Source organism: Chelonia mydas, chromosome 2, assembly GCF_015237465.2.
Source record: "Chelonia mydas isolate rCheMyd1 chromosome 2, rCheMyd1.pri.v2, whole genome shotgun sequence".
In the NCBI taxonomy this organism is placed as follows: domain Eukaryota; kingdom Metazoa; phylum Chordata; order Testudines; family Cheloniidae; genus Chelonia; species Chelonia mydas.
The window spans coordinates 215,882,670-215,898,203 of NC_057850.1; the positions used below are offsets into that span (position 1 = coordinate 215,882,670).

The 15,534-nt window shown below is 47.0% G+C and overlaps 1 protein-coding gene across 1 annotated transcript; it reads right to left on the reverse strand.

Moving 5' to 3' along the window:
- Positions 1–2,488: 2,488 nt before the first annotated feature.
- Positions 2,489–3,620, reverse strand: LOC114018391 (PI-actitoxin-Aeq3c). Its single transcript, XM_037891652.2, has 3 exons — positions 3,372–3,620; positions 2,808–2,990; positions 2,489–2,517 (listed from the first exon to the last, which is right to left on the reverse strand). Exons 1-3 carry the CDS (start codon positions 3,463–3,465, stop codon positions 2,504–2,506), a joined length of 291 nt encoding a protein of 96 aa, XP_037747580.1. The 5' UTR covers positions 3,466–3,620; the 3' UTR covers positions 2,489–2,503.
- Positions 3,621–15,534: the final 11,914 nt, after the last annotated feature.

A 15,534-nucleotide genomic window follows, 5' to 3' on the forward strand; every position in this document is an offset into this window, starting at 1 on the left:
ATGAAGCAAAATGAAGCAAAATGGGAAGTATTAAAACCAGGGATAACATGTATGAACACAATTTTCTAGGAGAAAGAAATTTTCTGGGAGAAGCATGAGGGGTTAGCCACGCGGCGGGGGAAGCAAAATGTGACCTTGTAACAAAAGCATATGTGCTATGTATATAATGTTAACAGCAAGGTTTACCATGAAAGAGTGGACCCATTGTTCTATAAAATGTGTCTTTTAAATACCACTGTCCCTTTTTTTTTCTCCACCAGCTGCATGTGTTTCAAGGATCACAGGATCTTCTCCTTTCCAGAGGCTAGCGAAGATTAGAAGGTGAAAAAAATGCACTCACAATGAAATGTTCTCTGACCTCATGCTGTCCTCCCACACTGACAGAGCACAGATGAATGCATGGAGGCAGACAATGTCAGAGTGCAGGAAAGCACAAAATGACCGGGAGGAGAGGTGGCAGGCTGAAGAGAGTAAGTGGCAGGCTGAAGATGATAGGTGGCAGCAGCGTGATGAGAGGAGGCAGGATTCAATGCTGAGGCTGCTGGAGGATCAAACCAGTATGCTCCAGCGTATGGTTGAGCTGCAGGAAAGGCAGCTGGAGCACAGACCTCCACTACAACCCCTGTGTAACCAACTGCCCTCCTCCCCAAGTTCCATAGCCTCCTCACCCAGACGCCCAAGAACGCCATGGGGGGGGCCTCCGTACATCCAGCCACTCCACCCCAGAGGATTGCCCAAGCAACAGAAGGCTGGCATTCAATAAGTTTTAAAGTTTTAAAGTGCTGTGTAACATTGTCCTTCCCTCCTCCACCACCCCTCCCGGGCTACCTTTGCAGTTATCCCTCTATTTGTGTGATGAATTAATAAAGAATGCATGAATGTGAAGCAACAATAACTTTATTGCCTCTGCAAGCAGTGATCGAAGGGGGGAGAGGATGGTGGTTAGCTTACAGGGAAGTAGAGTGAGCCAAGGGGGGTGCATTTTCATCAAGGAGAAACAAACAGAACTTTCACACCGTAGCCTGGCCAGTCATGAAACTGGTTTTCAAAGCTTCTCTGATGCACACCACACCCTCCTGTGCTCTTCTGACCGCCCTGGTGTCTGGCTGCATGAAACCAGCGGGCTGGTGATTTGCCTCAACCTCCCACCCTGCCATAAACATCTCCCCCTTGCTCTCACAGATATTGTGGAGCGCACAGCAAGCAGTAATAACAATGGGAATATTGGTTTTGCTGAGGTCTAAGTGAGTCAGTAAACTGCGCCAGCGCACTTTTAAACATCCAAATGCACATTCTACCACCATTCTGCACTTGCTCAGCCTGTAGTTGAACAGCTCCTGACTACTGTCCAGGTTGCCTGTGTATGGCTTCACGAGCCATGGCATTAAGGGGTAGGCTGGGTCCCCAAGGATTACTATAGTCATTTCAACATCCCCAATAGTTATTTTCTGGTCTGGAAAGTAAGTCCCTTCCTGCAGCTTTTGAAACAGATCAGAGTTTCTGAAGATGCAAGTGTCGTGTACCTTTCCCGGCCATCCCACTTTGGCGTAGGTGAAACGTCCCTTCTGATCCAACAGTGCTTGCAGCACTATTGAAAAGTACCCCTTGCGGTTTATGTGCTCGCCAGCTTGGTGCTCCGGTGCCAAGATAGGGATATGGGTTCCGTCTATGGCACCACTCCAGCCTGCATATTTTGGGCACTTCTATAATAAAGAGCATTTAAACATCAATGCACAGTTAGGCTAAACTTTATTACATCTTGTCTGACATGTATTCCACTGGCAAAGATACTTCTGAACTTATTTAACCTCTGCCGATATGCTTAAGAGATATATGATAATTGATTGTTAAAATACAGCTCTAGACTGAGTATCTAGTGAGTTAGATGGAGTTTTCAGACATAATGGATTTCTTAAAAACATTAGGGATAGACTATGATGCACTCCAAAAAGAAGCCAGGCATATACATCCTTCCATCTTAGGCCTTTCCTCAGTGGAGTGATTTTATTGGTTTAGCCAACGAAGCCCTAAGAAGCCTCGATTCAGTGGGAGTTTTATCCTAGCTAGGGTTGTAGGATCAACCCTAGTATTACCAGTGCTGTTACTGTTACAGCTGTCACTGGCAAAATGATAAATCCAGGAGAGAGAAAAAAACAGTTGGCAAAATCCACTGAGTAAGGAAACCTTCACCTGCTCCCAGAAGCTTCTTGGTGTGGAGATTTGTGACGGCATCACACCTGAGAGCTACTAGCTACGGTATCATTTTGGCTCAAGTGACAAACATACATATGCAAGCTACAACTTTTATTAAGTTATGCAGCTGAAAGGAAAACCTTTTTTAAAAATAGAATTTGGGGTCTTCAATTGATGTCTTCAAATATGCCTTCAATTGATGAAGCAGCAAATGTTGAGAGAATGCAACCTTCCCTAGAAGTTCAAGGATGCTTTCACACTGGGTAATGAGTAGGCACACCAGGCATGGCTGCAGGGCATAGTAAAAGTTTTAGTAGGGCAACCCTGCAGAAGAGCCATAGACATAGTAGTGAAAAACAACAAGATGGAGCTTTCTGAGCGAATAGGCTCCTACGTCTACTTTTAGAGAAAGCATGCACACCAGAAGGACTAAGTAGCTCTGCTGATGTGCTGGGGCATAACAGAAGCGATCAGTAGTCTGCCTCGCTTAATGCAAACCTGGGCAGCGAACTATTAACCACCAGCGCAGGATAACCGAGATGTCCCAGCATGCCCAAGCCAATGCTGGGGCGAGGACCCCTGTGTCTAAATAAAGGGAGAGAGAGAGGACTTACTCCGGATCATCCGGCAGCTTTTCTCACAGCTTTCCAAGCTTCTGAAGTTGTTGGCATTGCCCTCGCAGCCCCCATAAGTGAACTCCTGGCATGTCTGGGTGTACCTGTCGTAGTACCATCTCGGGATGAGAGCCCGGCAGGGGCCTTCCTTCGGGGGCAGCAGGCAGACCTCTTGATTTGGGGCTGTAAAGAGAGACAAGAGCTTTCGGGGTGAGTCACCGGGGAGAGAGGCGACGGGCCAGGGCAGTTCCCACGTGGCCGGCTTTCAGCCCTAGCAGCGCGAGGAGCGGGAAGGTGAGCGAGACGCTGGGAGAAGTTTACAAGGCAGGAGGAAGCGGAGGGTGATCTAGCCCCCAGCGTGCTGGATATCAAACTCCTGGGGGCTTTGCGGCGGGGGCCAGCCCACGGGAGAGACAGAGCTTGGAGCCAGCGCTAGAAGCGTCACCGGACAAAACCGGGACGGAGAGAGCCACCGTCGTTTGCCCAAGGACTAAAGGCCCCCAGGAAAGCCGCGCTGAGCCGAACCCCTCCCGCAGCTGGCCGGGCCGGGAGCTCGGCTGTTACCTGCTGGCGCCTGGGGAGCGCCCGGAACCTGTCCCAGCAGAAGCAGCAGCGAGCCCAGAGCTAAGCAGCTCCGGAGGCTGGCGGGCGAGCTCATTGCCTGCAGGGATGGAGACGCGGAACCAAGGCCGAGGCGCGGGGCTGCAGGGCAACCGATCTGGAGAGCGAGCCGGCGCTTGTCCCCCCCTGCCCCATCTCTCCGTCCCTTATATCCGCCGAGATCACCTCCCCCGGGCCGCGGAGCGCGGGTGTGGCGCGCAGCCCGAGTCACGCCTCTGGGGCAGGGCGGCGATTCGAAGAGCCCCTTCCCAGCGCTTGGAGCGCGTCATGCCGGCTCCGCGGCCAGGTTCCGCTGGGTGCTGGGCAGTTCCCAGCGAGTAACTCCGGGAAAGGCCCTTTGCTCACCCCGGGGAGGGAAAGAGCGGGCGGGGAGGGTACAACAGAACAACCGTCAACTCCGCTCCAGGAGCCAGGAGTAGCACGTCAGGGAGTCCTGAGCGTGAGGAATGCGTTCGGCTTCCTCCGCGATGGTGGCGGGCAAGATTGCCCCCTTGGCACCCGTGCGGATCAATCAGAAATCAGGCTACGCAATCATCTGCCTGTCAAACCCCCTGCTGGGGAGAAGGCAAGTTTCCGATGTGTCCTGTCGTGCTGATCACGGTCATATCAAAGGATAACTGACCCCTCCTTTCTTACCTTGCCTTTTCAGCTGCTGGGTACATCTTCAAGTCATTGCTCCGCTTGATGATGCTAAAGCGACATATCCCATTAAAGTGCTCTTTGTGGTGACTGTACTTAGTGTCAGCAATAACAGTTTACTTTGTTTCAAATGTAAGAGTTTGTGGCAGCTCCGTTTTTTACGAAAGGAAAAGTTGAGGAAAAGTTTAGAAATAGGGAAATTAGTGGCTGCTGGAAAAGCTGGTGCATGGTGACCCTTAGGCCACTGCATGCAAGGGACTGCAGTTTATACAAAAAAAAAGTTGGGGGCAGAGGGGGCGCGACTTGAACACAGACTGTAAGTACCTAACACAGGGAACAGAACTTTGGTAATAGAAGACTCTTCAATCTAGCAGACAAAGATTTAGGATCCAATGGCTAGAAATTGAAGCTTGACAAATTAAGACTAGAAATAAGGTGCTTTAAAAAAAAACAAAAAAACAGGGAAGGCAATTAACCCTTGGAACAATTTGAGGGTTGCGGTGGATTCTCCATCATTGCAATTTTTAAAATTAAGAATGAACCTTTTTCTAAAAGTCATCCTTTTGTTCAAACAGGAATCAATTTAGAGAAGTCCTATGGGCTGTGTTGTGCAAAGGTCAAATTTGATAAGCAAATGGTCCCTTCTGGCTTTATAATAATCTACGCAAATTACAATGAAGTTGACAATTTAGGGAAACTGTCTAATATTATGGGGCTGTTGCCTCTGTATTTCACTGCAACATTTCAATGGACTTTGCAAGAAAAAAAAGGTAACCCACTGGAGTCGTATTTGGTGAATAATTTTTAATTTAAAAAGGAGGCAGCCGAGAACTTTTAACCACTTGCACATATACCCAGTTACAGCTTTGAATCAAAGTATATTCTCTAACATATAGAAATCTACATCAAGGGTGTCCATCCTGTCCTGGTAGAGGATTAGCTCAATTGTCTAGCAGAGCTTTTTTATGTGTAAAGTATACCATTGCATATAGACCTTTCATTAACTAACATTTTCTCCAGATTGAATACATTAGTTGAGAGAAGAAGAATAAAATCTTAGATAAAAATAACTCTATCCCCATATCTTACTCTGATGTCCTCCCTCCCTTTTATTGTCATCCTGACTATGCTGTGTCTCCCTTAGATGTCTAGATACTTGGAGCAACAAGGACTTACCATTTTTATTTATTTGCAAAATGTCATGTACATCTACAGTACGTATAAATAAAAATATACAAATAATTAAAAAGAGGTACCTTTGATGTATTCTAATAATCAACTTTTTGCAGTGGAGGATAAGCAAACTAAAGCTAATACAGGAAATTTTCCAGAAAGGGGAAAAAGCAAAGAAGAAAAGAATACTCACCAAATGTTGTTCATATTGACGCACAAAGCACCCAGTTTGTAGAGCTCTCTTTCTCCCTATACTTCTTTCCAGTATTTCTATCATCCATCTGTATTCTCTCTTTTAAATATATCCTTTAGCTTTTATATCTATCTACACACACACACATATTTATAATCAGATTGATAAGGGATAAATGAATGGTTTAGTAACACAGACCAAACTACCTAAATACAACCTGAGCTGTTACCACAAGGACACAGCTGTCATGTTTAGTAATCCTGTTATTGCGATAGTTAATAACAGATGTCCTGGGTTTTAGTTAGGGTTATTAGTAGCATCAGATGTAATGAAACTTGGTTCCCTGAAGTGCAAACATACCTTTTCCATTTCTTGCAAAGTCAAAATGTCATTTTTCTAATATTAACAAATTCTCAACTGACTTACATGTGACTAGACTGATGTTCTTTAGAATGCATCATATTTGGTTAGAATTGAAATAAATTGAATATTTTAAACAAACAGCAGAATTAATGCACTCACTTCCACCATCACACACACACATAAACCATTGTTTAATTTAAACCTGTCTATCATTTTTACAGTGCGGTGCAATATTTAGTCAACTGCGCTTTCAGTTCAAGAAGACAAGAGATTTAAAATGTAGAGCTGTTCTTTGTAAGAAAGAAGAGACTAATAAAATGACCATACAAATGGGTCTTTGCTTTAGGATGTTATGTGATAACGTGCACAGTTGTGGACACTGAAATCTTGCTTTTTTATATTATTCCACTGCGTATTAGGAAGTGTTATTTACTCCTCATAACACAAGAACTCGGGGTCACCAAATGAAATTAATAGGCAGCAGGTTTAAAACAAACAAAAGGAATATTTCTTCACACAGTCAGCCTGTGGAACTCTTTGCCAGATGACGTTGTGAAGGCCAAGATTATAAGAGGGTTCAAAAAAGAACTAGATAAATCCATGGAGGATAGGTCCATCAATGGCTATTAGCCAGGATGGACAGTGATGGTGTCCCTAGCCTCTGTTTGCCAGAAGCTGGGAATGGATCACTTGATGAGTACCTATTCTTTTGGTTCCATCTGGGGCACCTGGCATTGGCCACTGTCAAAAGACAGGATACTGGGCTAGATGGACCTTTGGTCTGACCCAGTATGGCCATTCTTATGACGTCAGTAGAACTAGTCATGTGCATAAAGTGAGTAAGATTTGCCTCCATTATTGGAGTCATTTTTGGAGATAGAGTGGCAAGAACCATAGCTTTCCTGAATAGGAGTCACATTTGACATACCCATAAAGAGAAGATGCTACAAAATTGTTCACTAAGTCCTCTACCAACTTTACCCTAATGCACACTTGTTTTTTACCTGTGACTCTAAACGGTAGATACTAGGGTAAGTAAGCAGAAACTTTGCAAGGTACAAAGTGTGGCTGTGCTGATACAAGGAAATAGAAGCACTGAGATACAGGCAGCAGCAGTGGTGCTAGACAGTGCCGAGTAGTGAAAACCAGGAGCTTGAATTTGATTCCAAAAGCAACAGGTAGGTGATGAAAATAAGGGAATGAACAGTGAGAAAGGGAATGTATTTTAGCAGCTACATTCTGGGGAGACTGATGGTGGGCAAGGTAAAAATCAGTAGGCCAGAGAGGGGAAAGTTGCAGTGGTTGAAGCAGGGGAAGACTGAAGCCTTGAAAAAACATTTCAGCAGCAGGACTCAAGAGGAAAAGGTGAGTCTTGGGGATTTTTTTTATAAAAGCTGAAGGGAGTTGCAGAGCTGGTATGGGTGGAGAGAAGGTGAAAGGAAACAAACATGACATCACAGTACTGAGCTCTCCTTGTTCCATGTGGTCACTTATATGGTCAGATGTGTAATCCTAAGGATACAGTAATGCAGCCTTATTCAGTGGAATGAGACATGGCTGTCTGAGTGTATTAATTATTAATATATTACAGTAGTAGCCAGAGGTCCCTATCAGGATCTAGGATCCATTGTGTTAGACACTAAACAAACACATTGAGACAGTTTATGCCCTAGAGAGCGTAGACTCTGAAGACACAGCAAGTGATGGTAAGAAAAGGTGAAAGTTAGGAGGGAGGGAAGCCAATTTCCCTTCTGCGACAGTCCTCACTCAGGGGTTGGTTGGTAGAGTAGCATTTCCTAGTGATCAGGGCTTAGGCCCATGCCTTGCAGGGAGCTGTTGGTAGGGGAGCCCCAGCCCTCCCACTCCACCAGGCTCTGACCCAGGGCTCTTTGAAGGCTATCAGTGGTCTGACATCCAGGGAGACTTAAGGCTGTCCTTCCCAGGCCACTTCCTATCACCCCCCTGTGATAGTTCCTGGGTCACCATCTGGGTTTAGGCAGCATGAGGGTTGACCACTCAGTACACAGCATTTTCTGGCAACTGCATATAATTTCTCTTCCTGGGTGGCAACTGCCTCCTCTTGCAGCATGGCCCACGCTCCTGGGGCAGATCAGATCCCCTGCTGGGGTAGTCCAAACAAAGTAAAGGAGGATTAACAAAACTCAGAGTCCACCTGAGAGGGAATGAGAAATGCTTCCTCCTCAGGTTATCTCTGTAGCAGCTCCTCCCTTCCCTCACAGAGGGACCCTTTGGCAGTTGTCATGGGGAGAGATTCCGCCTTTCTGTCAGCTCTCTTCAGCTGACACTGAAGGTCACAGGTCTGCTGTTTTCCCTGGTCTGCATCCTAAGGAGCTGCTCCCCTACTTCTTAACTCCTCCTCCAGTTGGAGCATTTCCTGCAGGTGTGGGTGCAGGGGGCTTGCTGAGCCCAGAGCCATTCCTTTACCCCTTGTTCCCCAGTGTGGGGTTTGTGGATCCCAGCACACCTCCCTATACTGAATCCAGCACCTATGGCAACTAGACAGGGCCATGTTGTAGTCTGTGTCATGTCAAAGTTTGACTCAGACTCACAATTTATCAGACCACTCTGTTTTATTAGCAAAGCTGCTCTGCTAATACATTTAGAAGTGAGCCCCCCGAGTGGGGCTTGTGTCTCTTAATTTATACAGTTTTTTGGAGAACAAGTTACAGAGAAGTTACAGACAAAAGAAGAAAAAGATTTTAGTCACCACCCTTCGAGATCCCTGAGATCAGTCACGTATCTTCAATTACCTGCCACCCTTAACAATCTCCTTTAACAGCTTCCAGTTAACTTAACTAATTGCCCTTCACACCTTCCATTCTGATGCCTGCTTCTTAGACGTGCTGGCTCTATCTTAATTGCTTCTCCATTCAAAAGCTAACTGTCCCTACGTGTGCTCCCTCAGATACTTTGTAACATGTTTTGGCATGCCCTCTCATATACAATGTATCCAGCATGTCCCCTTATACAACGTTATACTTATACAATGTTATACTTCCACAATCCCCCCTTTTGGTCAAGGCTACGCCCATGACCAATGACTTACTGGATTCCATACATCAGTTGTTCTTTTTCATTACTTTCACTGGTGACATTTAACAACATTAAATTAGCACTCTGGTTAGGGGTAACCTGATGGACGGTGTGTCTTGTGCAGTTTTGGATACAACAAGAAATCAATTGAAAACACACAAAGATTATTAGAATTCCAAATAGGATAGTCAGGATTCCTTGAAACAACCAGTTTCCCAGACTAGAGAAATTGAATAAGTTACTTATCCATTTCCACAAGGAACTTGGTTCTTCGTGGGGAAGGTATGCAATTTGCTCCAGATGGCTAGCACGATTTACTACCTCATTAGTATTATCAGGTATGTATACACAGCATTCTGTTCCAATTAGAGCACAGGTCCCTCCTTTGGCTGCCAGTATTATATCTAATGCCCGACGGTTTTGGAGGGCCACTTGTCGGACCGCTCCTGCTTCTTTGGCTAGAGCTTTTAAGCTCTCTCCTGTTTCATTGGCCATGATCTCAACCACCGCTTGTAACCTTAAAAGCCTTTTTGCATGGTGGATTACCCCCCCTACTGGGACTAAAGAAATGCCAACAGCTTCTTCCCAAGTTAGGGGGCTTATGTTATCCACATACCATTTAGCATCTGGCAAGTCCCTCCTTTTTCGCCTGAAATTACGGAGGTGATTTCGTGGGAGGGATTGAAGCACCCGGAATTGTGGGAAAAGCTGAGCAGGATAACAGATACCTGACCAATTTGCTGGTAACACAGTGTAAGCATTTTCCCCACAAACCCAATGATGTCCCATTAAAGCTGGGAAGGGTTGACTGCAACCCTTTGACATGTAAGAATTTACGAAGGAAGAATAGTATCCCCCAAAGGGCACAGGATGATTTTCACTGGGAGAAGAGGTAGCATTCACATGACATTTGTAGATGGTGCTGTTTTTCTCAGGGAGGCTGTAGGGGGAGCAAGAGATTGAATCTTTGGTTTGATCCCAGGTTGAGAGGAAGTTTATCTTTCCATACCCGGTTTGCCATTCTCCAACCTTGTTTGAATAGTCCCATACACCATGGGACACGATGTATTGGAGACAGCTGCTCCTCCCTAGATTCAGCCCTGTCCCATTACACACCCAGCACCAGTGGCCCTTTCCTTTCACCACACTTATAAGTTTAGGAACATATGTTTTTCCCAGCCCCCAAGTGTCATTTTCCTTCCATGTCCTTTTAAGTGGATAGGGTTCTCCAGCAAGCTCTGAGGAATTCAAAGGGATTGCCATGGTGGGGATACTAGCTTGTGAGTGAGCTGGGATGTGGCTGCAGCAATTAGAAATATTCAGGATCTGGGCTACCTGCACCTGTTGTTGGATGAAAGAATTGTCACTGTCACTCTGGATTCCCCAGACCCTCGGGACACAGTAGCTGAGGATTAAGCTTCTCAAAGGACACATGTTGGAAGCAGGACCCTTTCTGTTTCTGACAACCCCTTTCGAGGGAACCACAGTCACGGTTTTACGTCCACCAGACAGCAGGCGCTAGGCTCACTACTGCTTCTTGTTTGTTGGGTCCTGCTGTCTGCTTACCCTCTGCTTCTGGCAACCCTTACGAGAGCGCAGATTGTAAGGTATTGCAGGCTGTTCCTCTTTGTCTTCTGGAGTTGAAGCTGGTTCTGCGTGGTCTTGCAGAGGTGCTTGGTCCCCTTGAGGTGGCGCTGGCTTACACTGTGAGGCGTGGATCCATGCAGCGATGCCGGATAATTTCACTGCTGTCTGGGTGGTGAGCAGTACCTGGTATGGACCCTTCCACCGGGGTTCCAAGGCGTGCTTCCGAAGGTGGTGCCACAGGTAGAGCCAATCACCAGGCTCAAGAGTGTGACAGGCAGCAGAGGTGGGTTCCGTCGGCCAAGCTGCTCGCACCTGCGAATGGAAGGAGCTCACAGCTTGCATTAACCCTTTGCAGTACTGGAGGAGCGTGCTGTGAGTTAGGTTTAGGTCTGGGGCTGGGGTAATAGTAGCCATTGTTCGCATAGGGCGTCCCATGATGATTTCAAATGGACTCAATTTGTGTCTCTGGGATGGGGATGACCGAATTTCCATAAGGGCCAGTGGTAAAGCAGCTGGCCAGTTTAACCCTGTGGAACTACAGATTTTTGCCAGCTTATTTTTAAGCACACCATTTCGCCTTTCAACTGCCCCTGCACTCTGTGGATGGTAAGGGCAGTGCAACAGGTGGGTGACATGTAATACCTGGTTTAGATGTTGAACAATTTTTCCAGTAAAATGTGTTCCCCCGTCACTAGACAGAGTGGCAGGAATTCCCTTGGTAGGGATAATGTGGTTTAACAGACATTTTGCAACGGACAATGAATCAGCTTTGCGACAGGGAAAGGCTTCAATCCAACCCGAAAACAGACATATTATAACTAAAATGAATTCATATTTCTGACACTTTGGCATTTGTACAAAATCAAGTTGCCAGTGTAGGAAAGGTGCTTGAGGCAAACCCCGGAACCCTGTGTTACTTTTACAGATTTGCCTACATTGTGGCTTTGACAAGTAACACAAGCGGCACAGTGGCGGGTTGCAAAGGAGCCGAAATGGGGAGCCCACCACCCCGCCTTACTCATAGCAGAGACCATCCCCTCCTTGCCGACATGCGAAACACCATGTAGCAGGGCGGCTAGAGACGGGTAGAGTGAGAGGGGGGCTACAAAGGTACCGGTGGGCGATCGCCAAAGGGAATCAGAATGCAAAGAGCAACACAAAGCACTCCAGGAGTCTTTCTCTGTTTCTGGGGCAGAATCCTGGAGCTGAGCGAGATGAGACAGAGATGGTGGCGTTACAGAGACAGAGAAGGGACCAAGAAACGCTTCTGGTGAAGGTTTTATAGTGGCGGCATGTTTTGCAGCAGCATCAGCAAGTGCATTACCTTTTGCCACCTCAGTGTCTGCTGCTGAGTGGCCAGTACACTTAACAATTGCCAAGGCAGACAGTAGTAAAACTGCATACAGGAGGGCGGCAATGTAGGGGCCATTCTTGATAGGGGTACCAGTAGAGGTAAGAAAACCTCGAGCCTGCCAGAGGGTGCCAAAGTCATGCACAACCCCAAAGGCATACCGAGAATCAGTAAAAATAGTGGCAGAGAGCCCCTTGGCTAGAAAGCAGGCATGGGTTAGAGCAATCAGTTCAGCCACCTAGGCAGAGGTCACAGAGGGTAAGGGCGCAGCTTCTATGGTCTCAGAGAGAGAGACCACAGCGTACCCTGCAAGAAGGTGGCCTTGGTCATTTCTATAACAGGACCCATCAGTGAATAATACCAGGTCAGAGTTAGGGAGAGGTACATCTGAAAGGTCGGGGCACAGGACAGTGATAGCGGAGACAGTTGCAAGGCAGTCATGGGGTTCACCACCACGAGGTAAAGGAAGGAGGATAGCAGGGTTTAACCGGGAGCAGCGCTTAATAATGATATGTGAGGCTGAAAGCAGCAAAAGTTCATACCTAGTGAGGCGAGCAGAGGAGAGGTGAGCAGTGTTGCGTTGCAGAAGGAGAGTTTCCACAGAATGGGGAACCATGAGAGTGAGAGGAGAGCGGAGGACAAGGGACTCAGACATCTCGACCAGGCGCGCTGCAGCAGCTACAGCGCGTAGGCAAGGGGGTAAACCCTGGGCTACAGGGTCCAAGGTTGCAGAAAAAGAAGCCACCGGGCGATTTCTGTCACCATGCTCCTGAGTAAGAACCCCGAGGGCACAAGCAGATTGTTCGTGACAGAAAAGGGTAAAAGGCTTGTCATAGTTAGGTAACCCTAAGGCAGGGGCAGAGGCTAAATTCTGCTTACGGGAGATGAAAGCAGCGTTTGCTTCAAGTGGCCATGGCATGGGGTTAGGTACAGAGGATCGAGTGAGTTCTTGGAGTGGTTTAGCCAGAGAAGCATATTGGGGAATCCATTGCCTACAGAACCCTGTCATGCCTAAGAATTTTCTGATCTGGCATGGAGAGCAAGGCTGGGGAAAGCTAAGGATGGCTTGTACCTGGGCTGGAGAGAGTGTACGGGAGCCCTGGGAGAGAAGGAAGCCTAGGTATATGACAGAGGTTTGGCAGAGCTGCAATTTTGTGCGAGAAGCCTTATGACCCTTGTTCGCTAAAGCTGTGAGAAGTGTTAGTGAATCAGTTTCTGAGGCAGACAGAGAGGGGGAGCACAGGAGTAAGTCGTCCACATATTGGATCAGTGTGGATCCTGATGGGAAAACCAGATCAGCGAGATCCCTGGCTAGGGCTTGAGAAAAATAGGATGGACTCTCTATATACCCCTGGGGAAGGGTAGTCCATGTATATTGCTGACCCTTGTAGGAGAAGGCAAAGAGATACTGGGATTCGGAGTGAACTGGGACAGAGAAGAAAGCGGAGCACAAATCTACAACAGTAAAGTGGGTTGCATTTGGGGGAATAGACGCTAGTATTGTAGCAGGGTTAGGAACCACTGGAAAAGAAGGTATGACAATACGGTTAATAGCTCGAAGGTCTTGAACAAATCGCCACGATTTGCCATCAGCCTTTTGAACTGGGAGGATAGGGGTGTTACAGGGGCTGGAACAAGGGACAATAATTCCTTGTTCTTTTAATGCAGATATAACTGGAGCAATCTCAGCCTCTGCCTCAGGATTCAAAGGATACTGAGACAGGCGAGGCAGAGGTTTGGAATTGTCTACAGTAATCCGAACTGGGTCAGTATTTAATCGGCTCACTTCAGATGGGTGAGATGGCCATAGGGAGGAAGGAACCTGAGAGATTAGGTGCTCTAGGGACGGAGTTAAGGGACAGCAAGGGACCGGAGTGGAGAGGGAAGTTTCAGTCAGCAGGGAGGCTACAGAATCACATAAGGAAGACTGAGGGATTTGCAGATAGACACCATCTGGGGAGCAGTAAATAGAACAGCCAAGTTTGCATAGCAAGTCCCGTCCCAGAAGGTTTGCAGGGGTGGAATCAGAGAGGAGGAATGCATGCTCCTCAGAGAGGGGACCGACCTGAACAGACAAAGGTTTTGAGAGGGGAAAAGAGGTAGGGATCCCTGTAATGCCAACAGCAGACACAGATTTTCCAGATCGGGGAACCTCAGGCAAGTCAGTGGTGCGGATTGTAGAAAGAGAAGCTCCAGTATCAACAAGGAAAGGGAGAGAGAGATCATTTACAGTCAGGACACATTCTCCAGTAGGGGACAGAGGTAAATAAGGGAGCTAAAACTTTGTGAGGTTCCCCAGCATCCCGTCATTGTTGGGGTGAAAAATAGGGTTGGGGATCAGCTGGAGGAACCAGCGGGGGGTTCACTTGATTTCCCATACAATTATTAGGTCGTCTTGGACACTCTTTTTTCCAGTGTCCAGGCTGTTTACAGTAGTTACAAACCCCAGTTAATCCAGCCCCTCGCCCCCTTCTGCAACCCCGTCCCTGTCCCCGGTGTGGTCTGCTTAGTCCTGAATAATGCTGTATCTGCAGAGCCATTAACTTTTGGGAGGACTGTTCCTCCTTTCCTTTTAAAGTGCGGTGGCAATGCTCTGCTACTGCCAGCAATTTGTCCATGGTTTCAGACTCCCATCCCACACTTATTCGTTTTAACATGCTGCCTGTGGCAGGGAGAAGACCATCAACAAATGCATGTGCCAAGGCCCCCTGCCCATTTACATCGGGCTCTTGTATTCCTGAATGTTGTAGGAAAATATCAGTTAGCCGGGACCTATAGTCGCCTGGGCTTTCTCCTTGCCCTTGCTTACAGCAACGTATTGCTGTCCAGTTTGTTTTAGGAGACCACACTTTGGGAATGGCTTGATGCAGGCGCTTCCAAAGAGCCATACACCGGTCTCTGTATGCCGAATCTCAGCCAGTACTTTTTATGGTTGAGTGGCGTGCCTCAGCTGGCCAGTCTGCGGCAGCCAACCATTTTTCATAATAACTGGCAGGAGCTAACAATTTACACAGTTGGAGGAGATCTGTCTCAGAGGGTTCATAGGTTTCACAGATTAACAGAAACTCCTCAGCAAATTTGACAGAGTTTTCCTGTGGTTTTGGGAAAACTTTTAACTATAGATAAAAGTTCCGTGCGAGTCCAGGGCTTATAATCCCATATGGACTCACTTTCTCCCATCTTAAGGACTCGTAAGGGTGCCACAACAGTTTGATCAGAGTCTCTCATTAACCTCCCATCAGGTTCTCTTTTCCAAGAAGAGACGTCAAGAGAATCTTTGCAGTCTGCTTTGGATTTCTTCTTCATAATATTTTGCAGAGCTGTGAGGCCAATGAGGGTATCTTCTTCACTTTCATTATCTGTAGTCACTGAAGATTTTTCCTTTTCTGATTTCTTATTTGCGCAGGAGTATGGTGGGGGTCGGGTTTGATCCGGATCATTGCACAGGACTGGGCAAAGGGGAGCGCTCGGACTAGTGGTGGGAGAGACTGCATCCAATTGAACTGTTAGTTTTTTGATAGAATTTTTAAGAGAGGTGAGTTTTGACTCAGTCCATCTACGATTTGCCTCTTCCCACCACTGCATGAAGCAGTCTACTTCTCCTCTCTCCAATTTGGTTTTTGGGAGGACGAGTTTGCTTTTTAAAGCGTCCACTCGATCCTTGTCCCAAAAACCTAACAGTGGCCACTGTAATTTGGGGTTCTCTAGAGCTAATTTGGACCATTTTTCAAGAAACCTACAAGAGT

What these genes read in the sequence shown, in the direction of transcription:
- LOC114018391 (XM_037891652.2), bottom strand. Translation starts at nt 3,465, where the DNA reads ATGAGCTCGCCCGCCAGCCTCCGGAGCTGCTTAGCTCTGGGCTCGCTG. An exon ending in CGCTCCCCAGGCGCCAGCAG is followed by an intron (nt 2,991 to 3,371) that starts GTAACAGCCGAG and finishes CTCTCTTTACAG; the next exon opens with CCCCAAATCAAGAGGTCTGC.